Genomic DNA, 15827 nt, shown 5'->3' with positions numbered 1-15827 from the left:
ATAGTAGGCATAAAAATTGCTTTCAAGTGTTCGGATGGCTTGGAGACCTAAGACCCACAAAATCCTTTAGGTTTCCCAAAAGGGGACTCAAATCCATAATTTGGTTGTCACCTTGTTGAGAGAAATTTAGAGCTATAGTCCAAAAACCCAAGTAGGAGGGCTAATTCAATTAGGCCTATTTTTGACAGTTTTGGTGTACATGCAAAGAACTTGAGGAAAACTTGTGGGATTTGTGTCCAAAAGCCTAGGAGAAGTCTAACATCTCATGTATGAGCCCCTCACTCTAGGCACTTGTGGAAATGAACAAGATGGATCAAGAATTGAAGTTGGCTAGTTAGTCTGTAGAGGCATTTGGTGAAGGAAGAAGCAAAAATCCTTGATGTAACTACGTAGCGAGTAGTTAGAGGATCGGATAGAGATCCTCAAGAGTTTAGGGCATTAGAGTGAACCCTAATAGGCTAAGGGAAAGCCTGAGCAAGTCCTGGAGAAGATAAGGACTAAGCAAGCAAACTATCTAGAATTACATTATCAAAACATTAACATGGTATCAGAGCATGGTTGGATAACAGCAGATAAGGGTAATTTAAGGATTTGACAGAAGAGCTAGATGAAAACCTGGTTCTTCTTCTTGGAGTGGATTCACGAAGGAGTCCACACTTAAATAAAAGCTGAAAGAATATTTTGTTTCTGTTCAGAGATTCTGATATCACTGTGTGAAATAATTGATGTTCATATTTAAGTTGAGGAAAGAATATTATTTCCTAAATAATATATTGTTTGTGGGTAAAATTTGGGCTATACTTTCCAAATGTTATAAGTGATGGAAATATATAATAGGGCAAGATTTATAATATGGATGACTTCTTTGTAAGTTTGGTTGTCATTGAAGTTGTCATTTATTATCGATGTTTGGCTTGATCACTATTTGTTGAGATTATTAAAGGAAACCATCATTAATTAAGATACATAAGTGTGGCTGTTAAAGTATATATTCCATGTGAAGAAATTAATATATAATGTGAAGGCCATTATTCGAGTTGGGTACAATATTGGCATGTGAATTAAAGGTGGGAAACTTATATTAATGACCCCATTTATCTTAAGGTTTGGTGTTGTAATATTTTCGCTGGCTAAAGACTTTAATGTCGTGCAAATATTTTCTGGAATGGAAGCCCATGAGTGATCATAATGATCAAATATAACACCCACAACATTTTGGAATATGCATGGTCTGTTCAAAATATTCAAGAAAAAAGCACTTTAATCGGTTGGAAAGTTGCGGAGGATTAATATTAATACTCTCGTGAGAAAGAAGAGCATCCATTTAGAGGTCCACAGAAGAAGTGCAATCTGGCAGAGATGGTTTCATCACAACCAAACTCATACTATTTGTTGTGTCAACAGGGAGACTGTATCGTCTTACATGTTGGCATATTCATCTATATCCTTAAGAGCTCACATTTATCCAGGACAGTGATACTCTAAGAATTGCAATACTTTAACTTGGCCATGAGAATGAATACCGCAGCTTGTATTCATTCTGTAGTTGGTGGTCGTCTAGGAAAAGGAAAATAACAATATTGTCGGCACTCATTCCTATTGGTTGAAGAAACAAGAGCCTTCTATGTGAGTGCCAGCAGCTCTACCATTCATTCTGCAGGGCATCATATCTCTCAGGCAGCTGCAAATAAGAGAATGAACCTGTTACTTGAAACCTTGTGATGCTCTCTTGGTGTTGCACAACAAATGTCAATTTCTAGGCAACAAGTCAGAACTGTATAGCACTAAGAGAACTACAGTGGTATAATTCATAGACTTATTAAGTCGACATTATTAAGTAAACCTTGGCAGTCACCATGTTGAGCAGTTGAATGACTATATACTGGTTGTGGGTTACCTTCAGCTGAGATTGTTGTCATTTGAGCTGGATAGGCAAAAAATTGTTGTAATGTTCCATGGAGATCACAAGGAGTTCGTGCTTATCATGTATTCCAGTGAACCTGTGAATCATACTATTCTAAGGTGGAAGAATGACAGGGGTACATGCAGTGATGGCCAACTGCGATATCCTGCTGCAGAAGCCCCTGAGGAAGGTGCAGACATTCATACAAATGAAATCATATGCTCCACCCAGGGATATGTTGGCTTCGAGGCCTTTATGATATTGATGTGTTATTTGTACAGTGGGAAGATGAAGGCAACACCTCTTAAGGGTTGCATGTGTTAATGCCAGCTATTCTCATGATGCATGCAGGCCTCAACTGATCAAAGTTTGTCTGCTGAGATCCATCTTGAGAGTTGAGGCATCATTTTTCTTATTTTTCTCCGGAAGGAAAAGGGTAGCCCACCGATCAACCTAGAAGAGTCGAGAAAACATCAATCAGAGGGAGCTTGAGCGGCAAATGGAGAATGCCAAGTCCTTTGCATAGGATCAACAAGCTCAAGAAGCAATGTGGATTCAAGAGCTCCTTGTTTTGTCAAACATTGGAGCCAACTGTAAGTTACTGTGATAATCAAAGGAAAGGTGGGTGAAGCTCTCTATCATTCTAGTGTGAGAATGTTGTCATCATTGAGAGGGAGTCTTGGCATCACTGATCCTTGTTGGAATGCATTTTTCTGTAAGATGAAGAAATTTGAGGTGAGAGCCCTTGGTATGCATTTTTATTTGAGACAAATAAATTTGAGGTGGAAGCCCTTGTAATGAGAAAATTGAGGGTAAAGCCCTTGCAATGCATTTTTCTCTGACACAAAGAAATTTGAGTTGAAAGCCTTTAAAATGCATTTTTTCTTTGAGATGGAGAAATTTGAAGATGAAAGTCATTGTTTGCCTCTAAGACGAAGGTATTGCTCTTTCCCCTCATGAGAATAGCCATAGTGGATGTCATGTTGAGAAACTCCATGACAACATCACGTTGAATGAATCCATGATGAGAGCTTGTGTTTATTTCACACACAGGAGTAGCCATGGTGAACATCATGTTGAGTGACGCCATGATGCTATCACATTGAGGGATTCCATGATAAAGTATTCATTTTTTCACAAATGGGTGTTGCCATAGTAACTGTCATATTGAGTGACTCCATGACATTAGAATCTGGAAAGATGTCTCCCTAGCTAAGAGGTAGTGTTGAATAGTATCACAAGCTATCTTTCTATCCTAAATTTGAAATATTTAAATAATCTATCTTTTATTGAAGACAACCCTCACTTTGAAGGGACGAGACATTGAAGAGTAAAGACAATGAAAGGTCAAGGCAATTTTACATACCCTTCAGGAGGAATTTGTATGAGATACACACTGATATCTTGTGTTTCTGTATATCACTTTAGTATGAACCTTGTGTTTGGCAATATTGTATTTCAAACTTCTTATTCATCAATAAAGTGATATATTTGTGGCTGGGTTTTTCTCCCTTAAGTTGGAGGATTTTCCCAAGATAAATTGTGTTGTCTTGCTGTTCATTATTTTGTTTCTTGTTGTTTATCTTTAATTCTGTTCAAAACATTAACATTGAGTCTAGTAGAATCACAAAGACATTCACAATTTCTTGCATTCTAGGAGTAGAGCAGCTTCCTTAACCTTTTCCCTTGTAGTTTTGTTGGTTGGAAGAATTATTGAATGAATAGCATAAGCCCCTTTCTGATAACCAGCATATCACATCAAAAAACAGAGTGAAAGTCGTCAATAAGGAATCTTGAGGTTATCTCATTTGATCACACAATCCATATACATTGTTTAGCATATGAGCATCCTTATTCAAGAGAGAGTTGAAAATTTGGTATTTCATCCCAGAATACTAAGTATTCGATTTTGCATGTTGTAGTGGCATAAAACTCACATCAACAATTTCTATAATGGAGCTTCATAGAAACTATGAATTACAGCAATCGCTACTACTTCTGATTACAGTACTCCTAGGCATGAAAAGGTGCACACCACTTTGTTTTCCAGGGAAATAAGATTTAATTATAAATGTTAATAAAATGAAAATACAAAAAATAAAATAAATAATAATCTGTGATGTCCCCATTCAATGATTGTGAAAGCGGCAACAAAATAAACATTACCAGCAGAAGAAGTTTGAATTTGGAGCCACCACTAAATTATGAGATCATCGTTTGAAGAGCTACCAAAAGCACATAAACTCGATCCACGATAAATACAGAAATATAGAAACTCCTCCACCATCCTTGTGGTATCAAGGAAGGTGATGTCGATGAGCATCTGTAATCGATACTATCACATATTCATAAGTCAACCGATTATAAACCCAATGCAAAGGAAATAAGGACCATAACAAACTGGCATGGGAGCTTTAATGGGACAATTAATATTTCCAATGCAAATCACAATATCAATTGAGATTTCCATAAGTCACCAAGTATCACATTAGAATACCGTATCATATAAAAACCATTATAGTTGTCTCTAAGTTGATTGTCACATGGAAACAATATGGGCAAGGCAAACAGTAATATTGAAATATTAAAAGTGGCAACTAAGTAGCAATCAGCTTATGAATATCATTTCAAGGGATTTAATGTCTACATCAGCAAAGAATTCCTTCATTGATGATTCTATAAAGAGCAGATTTATCACTAGCCCACGCAGACATATGTCCGTGGCATAAGAAGGAGCAACGATCAGTTTATAATGTAAAGATTCATAATTACAAAACTTAATTAAACAGCAGCATGGGCATGCAATGACAGAGATCAGTAAAGGAGACTAATCTGTAAGGGTGACTAATTGATTTTCATTATGAAAGGATGCTAAGTTTATTAGTTACAAACCAAATTTAATAAGTATGCAGCAATTAGAGATTGCCATGAAGCTGATTAACACAAGGGGGAGGAGTTGATAATCAAACATTTCCTTTAAAATGTGACTTCTCATTCCAACAACAAGATCTAAGAAGGCAGTCTCCATCACTCATACAATGAAGGAGGAAGCAGAGATTATTAAATATATTAGAGACTCGTCATAAAAAAAGAGATCAGAGCAAGATAAACCATATTTAATTTCTGGCAAGCATTGGGTGACAGCAAGTTGGCATGCTGCAATTTATCTATGAACCAATACCGATTTACAAAATATTATATCTGAATGCTATTAGGAATAAAGTGCCTATATATGATCTAGTATATATGCTGTAACATTTAAAATAAGTTTACTTTAGTGAAATCACAATTATATATATGTGTGTGTGTGTGTGTACACATATACATACATGTATACACACACACACACACATTTCATAATCCATGCATGTATGTGTGTGTGTGTATGTATATGTATATGTATATGCATATGTGTGTGTATGTAAATATATGTATATGTATATGTATGTGTGTATATCTGTATATACACATAAACATATACATGTGTGTGCGTGTGTATATGTCTATGTATATGTATATGTATATGTGTGTGTGTATATTATATACACATACATATATATACATACACACACGCACACACACACATACATATACATATATATACATACATACATACATGTATATCTATACACACACACACACACATTTCATAATCCATTTGAAGTTAGTTGACTTCTAGTCATTCCTTAGTCACTTGCTATAGCCCCTTTCAATGATAGGTTGGTTGTAGGTTACAGCTGGCGTAATTCCTTATAGGGTAAGTGAGACCTGAGATAGGCTAAGGGCATGGAATTTTGAAATCTTGAGAGAGTAGTCCCAAGATGGGTATGAATGTCTTTCGGAAACCTACTCGTAGATTGGTTTCCAAGCACCCTATGACCAATATTCCCTGTCCTCCTTAGTTTTGACATGTTTAGAAGAGAAGGAATCAGGTTTAAGTAAACAAACTATAAAAATATTATGAATCATCCATTGTTTCTTAATTCAATTTGATTTAGATGCATAGTGGTGTATGTTAATCATTGGAAATTGGCAGCCACCTAACTTAAATTTCCATTTCGAAGGGCAATCCAAACTCTAGTTGGGAACATAAGGGTAAATCAAAAAAGTTCCAATAGGGGATATTACAGCCTCAAAATAGTGCTACATGTGCATGTAGAGAACACTTCCAATTGGAAAAGTTGTAGTTGTGTCAAACTAAGCAAGAATTAACTTTCAGTCAAAATGCTCATATTGAGTTCGTCAAAAATGTGACACAGCTTTGTGCTTCAACCCAAAGTAGTCACCATAAATTATGGGTAGGGGTGATGACTGGTACACAATCCATTTTTCTATAATGGAGCTTCACAGAAACTATAGATTGCAGCAAAAGTTACTACACCTTCTGATTACATGACTCCTTGGCATGAAAAGGTGCAAAACTTATTTTCCAAAAAGTTTTCCTAAAGGTACCATTGAGGGAACTCAAGGATGCATGGCTCAACGCATGACTGTCCATCAATTCTGGTGAATGTGAAAAAAGGAAAAATAGACAATTCCTCAATCTCATTGTCATGTGCAATAAAGGGCCAGCATTTTTTCACACAGTTCATTATTAGGAGCATGTGAAGGATGCAAACTTCATCACCAAGATCCTTGTTGAATCCATGGAGATAGTGGGCCCCAAAAAAAGTTATCTATGTCATAAAAGATTACGGTAAAAAATTGCACGTAAACTGGTTTAATAATGGAGAATACATAGACATGTTTTTAGACACCGTGTGTCTTAGTTTAATAACGGAGAATACATAGACATGTTTTTAGACACCATGTGTCATCCCCTCAACATTGTGATGCAAAAGATTGGCACAGAGAAATGTGTAAAAATATACACCAAGGCTAAGAAGATTTGAATTTTTTAATCAGATCGTCATATGTCAAAAGCCATCTACAGGTCCTCCTCCAAGTTGGAGTTATTAAAGTTTTTTTTAATGTCATCTTTTTTTTTTTTTTGTTTTGTTATTTTGCAAATTGTTATGTTCTGTAATCTCAACACTCAATTCACATCAACAATCATCTTCAAATAACCTATAAAGGTGCCAAAGCAATTGAGCACCGTATTCATCAACACACTTTGGAGTATGTGGACGTACTCAAATACACCAAAACCCCAAAAGGTCAAAAGATTTTATCCTTGATGATGAGAGGTGAGCTTGTGTGAAATATATTTAGGGTTTTAATAAGTTCATCATGAGTATGATTAAGTATGCTACTATGGAACAACCATGCTTGAGTGAAATTTATGACAGCATTAACTCCATGGTTGAAAAACTAGGGACTATAGTAGAAGCCAAGAAGAGTGACCTCAAAAAAATATATCAAAACAATCCAAAGGATCATTATTGATCATTAACACCAGATGACCACACCCTTGCTATCCTAGCATTTGCTTTGTCCCCAAAAATATTACAATACAATTATTTACTTTTCTTAAAAAGGTGGTAAAATATAGAGATGAAGAGGTTGTTGTTGCGTACTAGGGCATTTAGAAGAACATATCTAAATGAAAATATATGGTGCTATCTTGGGTGAGATTGGTTACATGTATCTTCTAGGAATAATGATGATGTTTGTGTTTTTTGAGAAAAGGAATCAACTATGTAGTTTTTTGAGTCAAACTCGTTGGCTCATGTTTCATGAGTAGTGGTTCACATGAACCCATCTCTCATGAGAATAAATGGAACAATTATTGGATATAGGTGATGCTCATAGAGGTGAAGCACCAGAATTCCCAGAAGGTCACCCATCTCCCAATACTACTCCAGCTCAAGCACGCCTAACTACAAAGTTTCCTCCATGGTTAAACCCACTTTGCTTGCAACCCTATTTGCAAAATCATTCACTAGAGCGCCCCTTAAGCTCATCAATTGATAAGTAGGAGATATCTCCTACTTATTGAGAAGAAAATTGCTCATGAAATTTGGTACATCATCAATCAAGGCTTTGTTTACTTACAAACTCTTGCAATAAAAAGTCATCAAAAGTCTATCTCAAAGTATTTTCTTTAATATTCTAGCTTGCTAACTTTTAGTTTGTTGCTATTTATTATAATTATAATTGACAACATTGCATTAGGTCTATATAAAAATTTAACAACTTGCAAATTCTTTAGTTGAATGCAATTGGAGTACTTACTATTTTATCCACTCAATTAGTTGAAACCATTTGGCTGCAACAAAACCCAAAATTTTGGTTTATATGCATTCCAACTTGCATCTCTTGTCACATTGACACCCAATTACAACAAGGGGACAACAAAGAAATGGGATCTAAGTTGTGGGCATACATGCGTCTACTGCACAACTTGTCACAGCCTCATTAGATGACACAAAATCTACATATAACATGGCTAGTGAGACTGAAATTATAGTTGATTATGGTTCAAACAAACAAAATGTTCACTTTGATGCTCAATGAAGAGCAATATGAAAAATAAATTAAAAATTGTAAGCTGCATTTCACCCACACACACACTTTTATTATTTTACATGTATAAGCATAACTACTAAATATCATAGTAACAAGAATCGCCACAATTCATCTGATTCAGGGGATTCGGCAATTCGACTTGACCTTTCTTATGTTTCCTAACTCGTTGAATCGCCTCGATGATTTTTGAGGCATAAATTGCTTGAATCACCAGTTTAGGCAATTTTTGCTTAAATCGCTGAGTTATGTGCCTCATGACTTGGCAAAAAATAAATAAAAATTTTTAAAAAATCAATAAAAAATTTGTCAATTTTTTTTTTAATTTCATCTCAATTATAAGTTATGATTATTTAAATTTTTTATTGTTTGATCAGCAGATATTGGTGTTTTGGAAACACATCAGATATATAGTTACAAATAACTTTGAGAATACCTTTCTTCATCAAACATACCATGAACTCCAACATTCTTAGAAGATTAATTAGATCCTCCTTAACCTCTTTCAATCATATGCAACATTTAAAACCTTTCATTAGATCAAATATATGATATATCATATTATCAATTTCTATTTACTTAAGCTACAATTTACATTTACGTATGTGATGGTGTTAATGTTTTCTGGCTTTAGTCAGGATAAATCATTGAATAATTATATATGAGATATAATTATTTCATTATATATATATATATATAGAGGGACATTTCTCTTTGGAACCTTATTCCCAATATAAATGCAAGAGAGATTGCTGCATTTGAAACATACAGAAATTACAGGTAGTATTATTTCATGTGAACATGGTATCAGAGAAGGTTCTTTTACTAGTCTGTAGATTTTGTTAAGTAATAGATTTGTGCAGCCTTGAGTTGATAATCAATGCATAAATTTACAGTGTTAAAAAGATTCTCAGACAAACCAGATAAAATAAAATAATAAATATTATTGAAGAGCTGCAGCGAATAAAGTAAGAAAGCAAAACACTTTACATTAGATTAAGATGTTGACATATATCAGCTTATGGTTGATTAGAAGAAAAATGGGTGAAGCGAATAATGTGATTGAGCTTCTTACAAATGAAGTTTTCTATAGAGTGAGAAATATGAAGTCTCAAATGATTCAACAGGCCCTTGCAGTCAACATGGCTCACATTCTTCTGCCATCCAGGTTTTATAACAGCCATCTCTGTGATAGGCAAATCAAATCATGAAGTGGCTGCCTGAGAGAAATTATGGAAATATTTATTGGTGTTATTTAAGGGAATAATATATCTTAAGTCACTTTATTATGAACAATCTATATTGTGAGATTCGATTCTTTATTTGGAGTATTCTGCTAAACGTTTGGAACATATAATCTATTGTCGGCATTTGGGAGAGAGACATCAGCCATATAAACAATCCCACTCATCCACAACCAGTGTCTGTTAGAATTTTAAACACAGATGTTATAGGGCAGTGTTCCTATAGATGGTGATAAAATATATTAAAACATGGATTCCTTATTGTAAAAACATACTCTTATGGCTGTGAACAGGATCATTGGAGAGGACCAAGTCAGAAGAATTAATTGGATCTTAGGGTCGTGAGTCTCTTAAGTGAAATTTTTTCATGTCCAGAGAATTGTTGCTACCTTGTTGCACAAGTATCACGAGTATTAGCAATGAGTCATCAGAAATTGAAATCGCAATCTCTGCGGATGCACCCTGCGACAAGGTCTATCGAAGAATCATTGCCTTACAGTTCTACTCCCCACTACCAGCGATGGTAATACATGAATTAGTTAGATTGCGATAAGAAAATACTCATTGACATGGCGTATGGAAAAATGAACACTTCCAGAGTCGGATGAACATATATTGCGATGAATTTTTTGTTTTGTTTTTGTGTTACCATTTGAGATAAGCACCAATGGTGATTGTTGAAGGCATAACTGAAGACTGCATATTGTCAGATCTGCTGAGACAATGTCCATGATAAGCCGGCAGTCAGAATATTGTTGTGTTCAAATCAAATGATGTCACCAAATGTTCCTGGGATCATTGGCACAAAATGGTGGGATATGAGAGTCCCTAAGTAATATTCACTAACTTTTCTGATATCAAGGGCTGCAACTGATGGCAGTACATTTGTCAAGAGTCACATCTGAATTGGAAAGTTGGTCAAAGGTCACGATACCTTAGCATTGTTGACGATTAGAAAGAGACTGATCAATTTTATGCAAAAACTAAGCAAATATTGAAGGAAACGATGAATGCTCAGTTTGTTCATTGGAAGAAGTAATAAGAGACTGTGAAAGCCATCATACACTGATACGGGTTGACGATTCAATGAATGTTGCGATGAGTGAAGTGCCAAAAAGAGCGCCTATGATGAAGGAAAATATGTTGCTTGTGAAAACAAAATACTAGCACATGAACGGTAAAGAGGGAACGAATCGTGTGTTATTCTGTGAAGAGAAATAGACTTGACAACCCATCACCATAATCGGCATTAAAGTAGAGAATTGTTTTAAGAGCACACTCATATCTTAGACTACGACGTAGGAAGATTATAGTCTAGTTAACCGTATTATCCAAATCAATGAAACCAAAATGTATGAAGCTTCATCCATGAGTTCTGATCTTTCAAAGCAGCTGAAGGTGAAGAATAAATAATTCACACAATGATGACTTGTGAAGATTGAGATCCCTCAATCGAGCATGGAAAAAGACATTTCCAAACACACTAAATAGAGAGTGCTACACCATTTGCTGTGATCTCAAATTTTAACTTGCTCCACTTTGAACTATCTAAATGGCATTATATTCTACACTGGTGCAATTTGTTTAAGGTTGGCATGTACACTTGGAACATGAGTATCTGCATTTGATGTGGGTATCTCTCCTACGACTTGAGAACTCAAAAGAGCTTGTATGTTGAGAACTCTCCACTGCTAAAGTTGTCTTCAATCTGAGTAGTCTTTAGACAACCATGTATAATGCTGCAGCTGCTCTATTTTATGAGCATTTGGCTTCATCTATGAGCATTAAGATGAATGATGTGAGGAGGTAGAAAATTGTATGCCAAAAAGGGGGTTACCTGTAATTACTAATCCATATTTTGAGCGAGTCTTTTTACTAGATATGTGTCGGAGGTTTTGACTTGACATAAAAATAAATAATAATAGTAATTATGATCATTCATTCACTTAAGACTATATGTTGATGTGGAGGGTTGGTTTGAGTTCATTATAGAATCATGTGTCGTCACATACAGCCAAGGATTCTTCTCATTTGTTGTATATAGACTACATGTATAGACATCTTTGTTGCTATTGGTAAGTTTATGGACATTTGGACCTTCATTCAATGAAAGGACTAAACTGAAACTTGGAAGAAGACTAATAGTCATAAGAAGAAAGAACTATATTACATAAAGACAAATGTTAAGAGGAGGGAACAATAATCAATGTTTCATTCTCATTGTTTTTGATTCAATGCATACGGACCTTCATTGGAGAAACTTCTATCAAAGATGTGCAGATTAGTATTCATTTAATTTGAGTATCACTACTCTCTATATTCTCTCTCTTAAGTGTATTTCCTTATGTACTATAAGAGTTACTTGCCTTGACCTTTTTCCCTTGTCTCTAAGGATGTTCTTGCGGGAAAAAGAATGGTACATTAGGCATGCTTCTTAATATGAGTACCCTTCTATAACAAGAGGGAGTTTGCTACATCTATCAGAGAGGGAGCAGATAGATGATATCATAGTTTGCAAACTCTCAGAGTTGCTGAGTACTCTCAAGCTTTTTGGCTGGGCAAGTACTCTCAAATTTAACTCCTCTCGCGTATTTATAGATGTTACAAAACATAGGTAAACATGTTGATGCAGGGAAAACATTGGATTAGATGCATTTTTCACATCATTTTAGTCTTATAAAACTATACATTTTCTCTATTTAAATGTCAATTACTAATTTAATACATTTTATAACTGTATTCTACAAAAAAATATATGTTTCTTTAAGAGATTTTAAATTTTAGTACTTTCTGAGTTACCGAGTTTTCTCCGAGTTTTTGTTAAGAATATGCCGAGTTCTTTCCAAGTTGAAAATTTTGGGCTTGATGAGTACTCTCCTAGTCCAAGTCTGCAAACTATGGATGATATGTTTCAGTTTGCTTCCAAGACTCTTGGTCAAATTGGTTCAAGAGTAGACTATGTTGAGATGGTTTCTCTACTAATTAGAAAATTATAGTAGTTAAAGCGACTATGATTAATGGGATGAAGTTCCATATGAACCAATAATGTCTAGACTATAACATTCCTAGATAGATGGATACTTGTTGAACTAGGGAGCATGACAGTTCATTAGAATCAACTTTGGAGAAAGCGAGGAAGATGACAGAGGATATGTTTCAAATTCAAAGGGAGTCTTGACACCTTATTGGAAATAACCTTGACAAAGAGGTCAAGAGGTTAGTGTTTCTTCATGAAGAAGATCCAAGTGAAATCCCTCATAACACGTTCTTCTCTAAGAGAGATAAGTTTGAGGTGAAAACCTTATTCTTTGATATGATCCGTGGAAGATGTCATGACAACACCACATGATAGTATCCGTGGTGACTTTATGTGTGTATGGGTATACCTCCTGTGTACATCATGAGGAAGTGACAACTTCCAAATGATTATCACTTGTACTTGTAGAAGTTATTGAAAGGTTACGATCTTACAATAACTTAAATCATGATATACGTTTTATGTAAATGTTGAAATACATCATGAAAGGTTTTATCTTGTAAATCAACAACTAAGTGTTAGATGTCATTAAATTGATGGTCTATAAGTTGTTTGTATAGATATATGATAGGTATTGGGTGAATATCTTGCCTTGATATTCTAATAGGGCATTACCATATTGAGTACTTGGTGGATATCATTAATTTGATGTTCTGACAGGCCATTACTCAAAGTCATTAATGGATATCATTAAATTGATGTTCTGATAGGCCAATGCTCATGCTATTTGATATGAACTCAAATTAGTACTTGGTGAATATCCTGTGTTGATATTCTAATAGGCCAATACTTATATGATATCATATATTGGAAGTCTCTTGATCAAAGACTTCCTTTGTTATATTATTTCTAAATAATACCAATGGTGTTCTATTTATCTAGTGTTTATCCTCCCTAGTTAAGCTGGAGTGTTAATGTTTTGTAGGTTTAGTCAAGATAAACCTTTGAATAATTATATATGAGATATAATTTATTCATTATATATAAGGTTATTATGTGTGTGTGTGTGTGTGTTATTATATTGATTATTATATTAACAAATAGACTCGTCCCTTGAAGGGACATGTCTCTTCATAACCTTATTCCCAATATAAATGTGAGAGAGATTGCTAAATTTAAACATACAGAAATTACAGGTAGTATTATTTCACGTGCAGCAATCCTCTAACTTTGATCGATGGATTTATCATTTATGTTTCTTGTTTATATATGTTAGCTTCTATTTGATGATGTTATAGTGTGTTTTAACTTATATTTAATAAAAGGTGCATGAAATAAGTTCTAAATCGTTACAATCTTTAATTTCAAAGGGATTTTTTCACTTTGCCAATTCGTAGCCTATTCATATATGATTCACGATTCGAGTAAGGCTTGCCGATTCCGATCCGATTCCAAATTTTGGTTCTTTGCTAAATATACATATAAACATCTATGTATAAATCATGAATACATAAGCATATGTGCACATGCACTTGTCTGAATACACATACCATGTATTTACAAGAATGTTTCGCACCAAATTTGATAAGACACGAGCATCCAACCAAAAATGAGGTTAACCACAATGAATTAGCAGATACTCAACTAGTGTAATAGTCATAAACAGTGCAAGCATTTCATAGTAACTCCATATCAAATTATCAGATGGGTAGATATGTGTGACTACTTTACTGATAAGTCACATACCTGTATTACGCCTATTCATCACAATGAACTGAAACCTGGGTTGTGTCTTCCTGTTAAACAAAAACAAATAAAACAAAAAACAGTAGTGAGAAGGGATCACCAGCAATGAAGGAATGTCATGGCAACCAAAACCTATTTGTACCAAGTAATCCATGACAGCCGTTTTAGGACTTCACTAGAAAACACGGTGTGCTATATTTTATGGATTTCTAATTTATGAATGCCTCCCAGTTTTTCCAATTTCTAGAACACTGCAAGAAAAATAAAAAGTTTACAGTCCCTTAGAGCTTTCTTAAAGACAGGCAAGAAATTCAAGGGCTATTTCTCCCCAATTTCGTAACTGTTTTTAAAAACTTAATAGGCTACTTATCCCTACTTTCTAAACGGCTGCTTAAAATGTACCAATTTAAAAAAATATCCCCAGAAGTGGAGCAAAATGATTTTCTCCAGTTTATCATGGAAACACAATTTTCCTCAAACGAATTTAAAAATTCTCCCTCAAAAAAAGTCGAATTGATACTGAAAGCGGAGACACGGATTGAAAAAGCCAAACTTAGCTACCTTTTGACAACGAAGAGCGAACCCTCAACATCTTTGCGGCTCTACAGTTAAAAAACAGAAAATGTGAGTTTATAGAAATTCACAATCATAGTACACAGAATTTAGCAAATTGCTTAGTTGCCTAAAACTGATTTGGACATTGGATTAGGGTTTAAAGCAAAATTGCTTACAATACAAATAAATAGCCTAAACGTCATTATCACATATATCTAGCTCATCCACAATGTCTATGCTGAGCAATTGTTACAGAATGAAGCAGAACAATTATAAAATGTGCCTACCCATGTGGTGGTTTCGACGTCCATCTTGTAAAATGTGACGTGTGCAGCGGTGGTGAGGATCTGCTCGACATTAGGATCAATCCGCTGAAGAACGGTGAGATTAAGCAAATTGGTGGCCTCCTTATCCAGCTGAGGCGTCAATTTCCCATTCTGGGACATTGCAGCCCCCTGGTTTTCTGTTTTTCCAAACCCTACTATAAATAAGAAGCAGCTCTAGCGTTTTCCACCGCTGTAACGTACAAATCTGCTAGATGTTTATTACTGAGTACGCCTTTGATAATTTACTTGGGCTATCGGACCCTCTTCGTGAGACCGAAGTAGCCAGTCCGAATCCGTCGATATGGAAATTGTCTTCTTATTCTCGTAAAACCAAGACACCGCAGTCAGGTCTCGAGTTCGATTCCCTCACAGGAATGGCGAAACTGTAGCCTGTACAGAATCAGTGGGCATTTCACAATCGTTTAAAAGACAACGTCGAATAGAAATTGGTAGCGTATTACAAAAGGTCCCACGAGCATGCGGCGTATATTTGATTAGATTTCTATTTAAGGCTTTGAGAGGTGGCGTTGGTGGCTGGTTTATCTCTAGGCTGAAGGCTTTTAAGGGTAAGTTAAGGGGTGATGTTGGGGGTAAGTTAAGGGCTGATGTAG

General features: G+C 35.1%; 1 protein-coding gene across 1 annotated transcript in view; it reads right to left on the bottom strand.

Moving 5' to 3' along the window:
- The window catches only part of LOC149531266 (mRNA-decapping enzyme-like protein), a 61867-nt gene extending 46257 nt beyond the window's left edge, over positions 1-15610 (bottom strand). Inside the window, exons 1-3 of the mRNA XM_089808679.1 lie at positions 15178-15610; positions 14897-14937; positions 14336-14385 (exon numbers count right to left, since the gene is read on the bottom strand). Of these exons, the coding sequence (XP_089664805.1) occupies positions 14336-14385; positions 14897-14937; positions 15178-15336 (250 nt within the window). The 5' untranslated portion in view covers positions 15337-15610. The remainder of the gene's footprint in view (positions 1-14335; positions 14386-14896; positions 14938-15177) is intronic.
- Between the last annotated feature and the right edge of the window lie 217 nt (positions 15611-15827).

The sequence above is a fragment of the Cupressus sempervirens genome, chromosome 11 (assembly GCF_028749045.1).
Source record: "Cupressus sempervirens isolate cs-2001-9-10 chromosome 11, ASM2874904v1, whole genome shotgun sequence".
NCBI lineage: Eukaryota > Viridiplantae > Streptophyta > Pinopsida > Cupressales > Cupressaceae > Cupressus > Cupressus sempervirens.
Note: the sequence above shows the minus strand (reverse complement) of the source record. Positions and strands in the feature narration are given on the sequence as shown.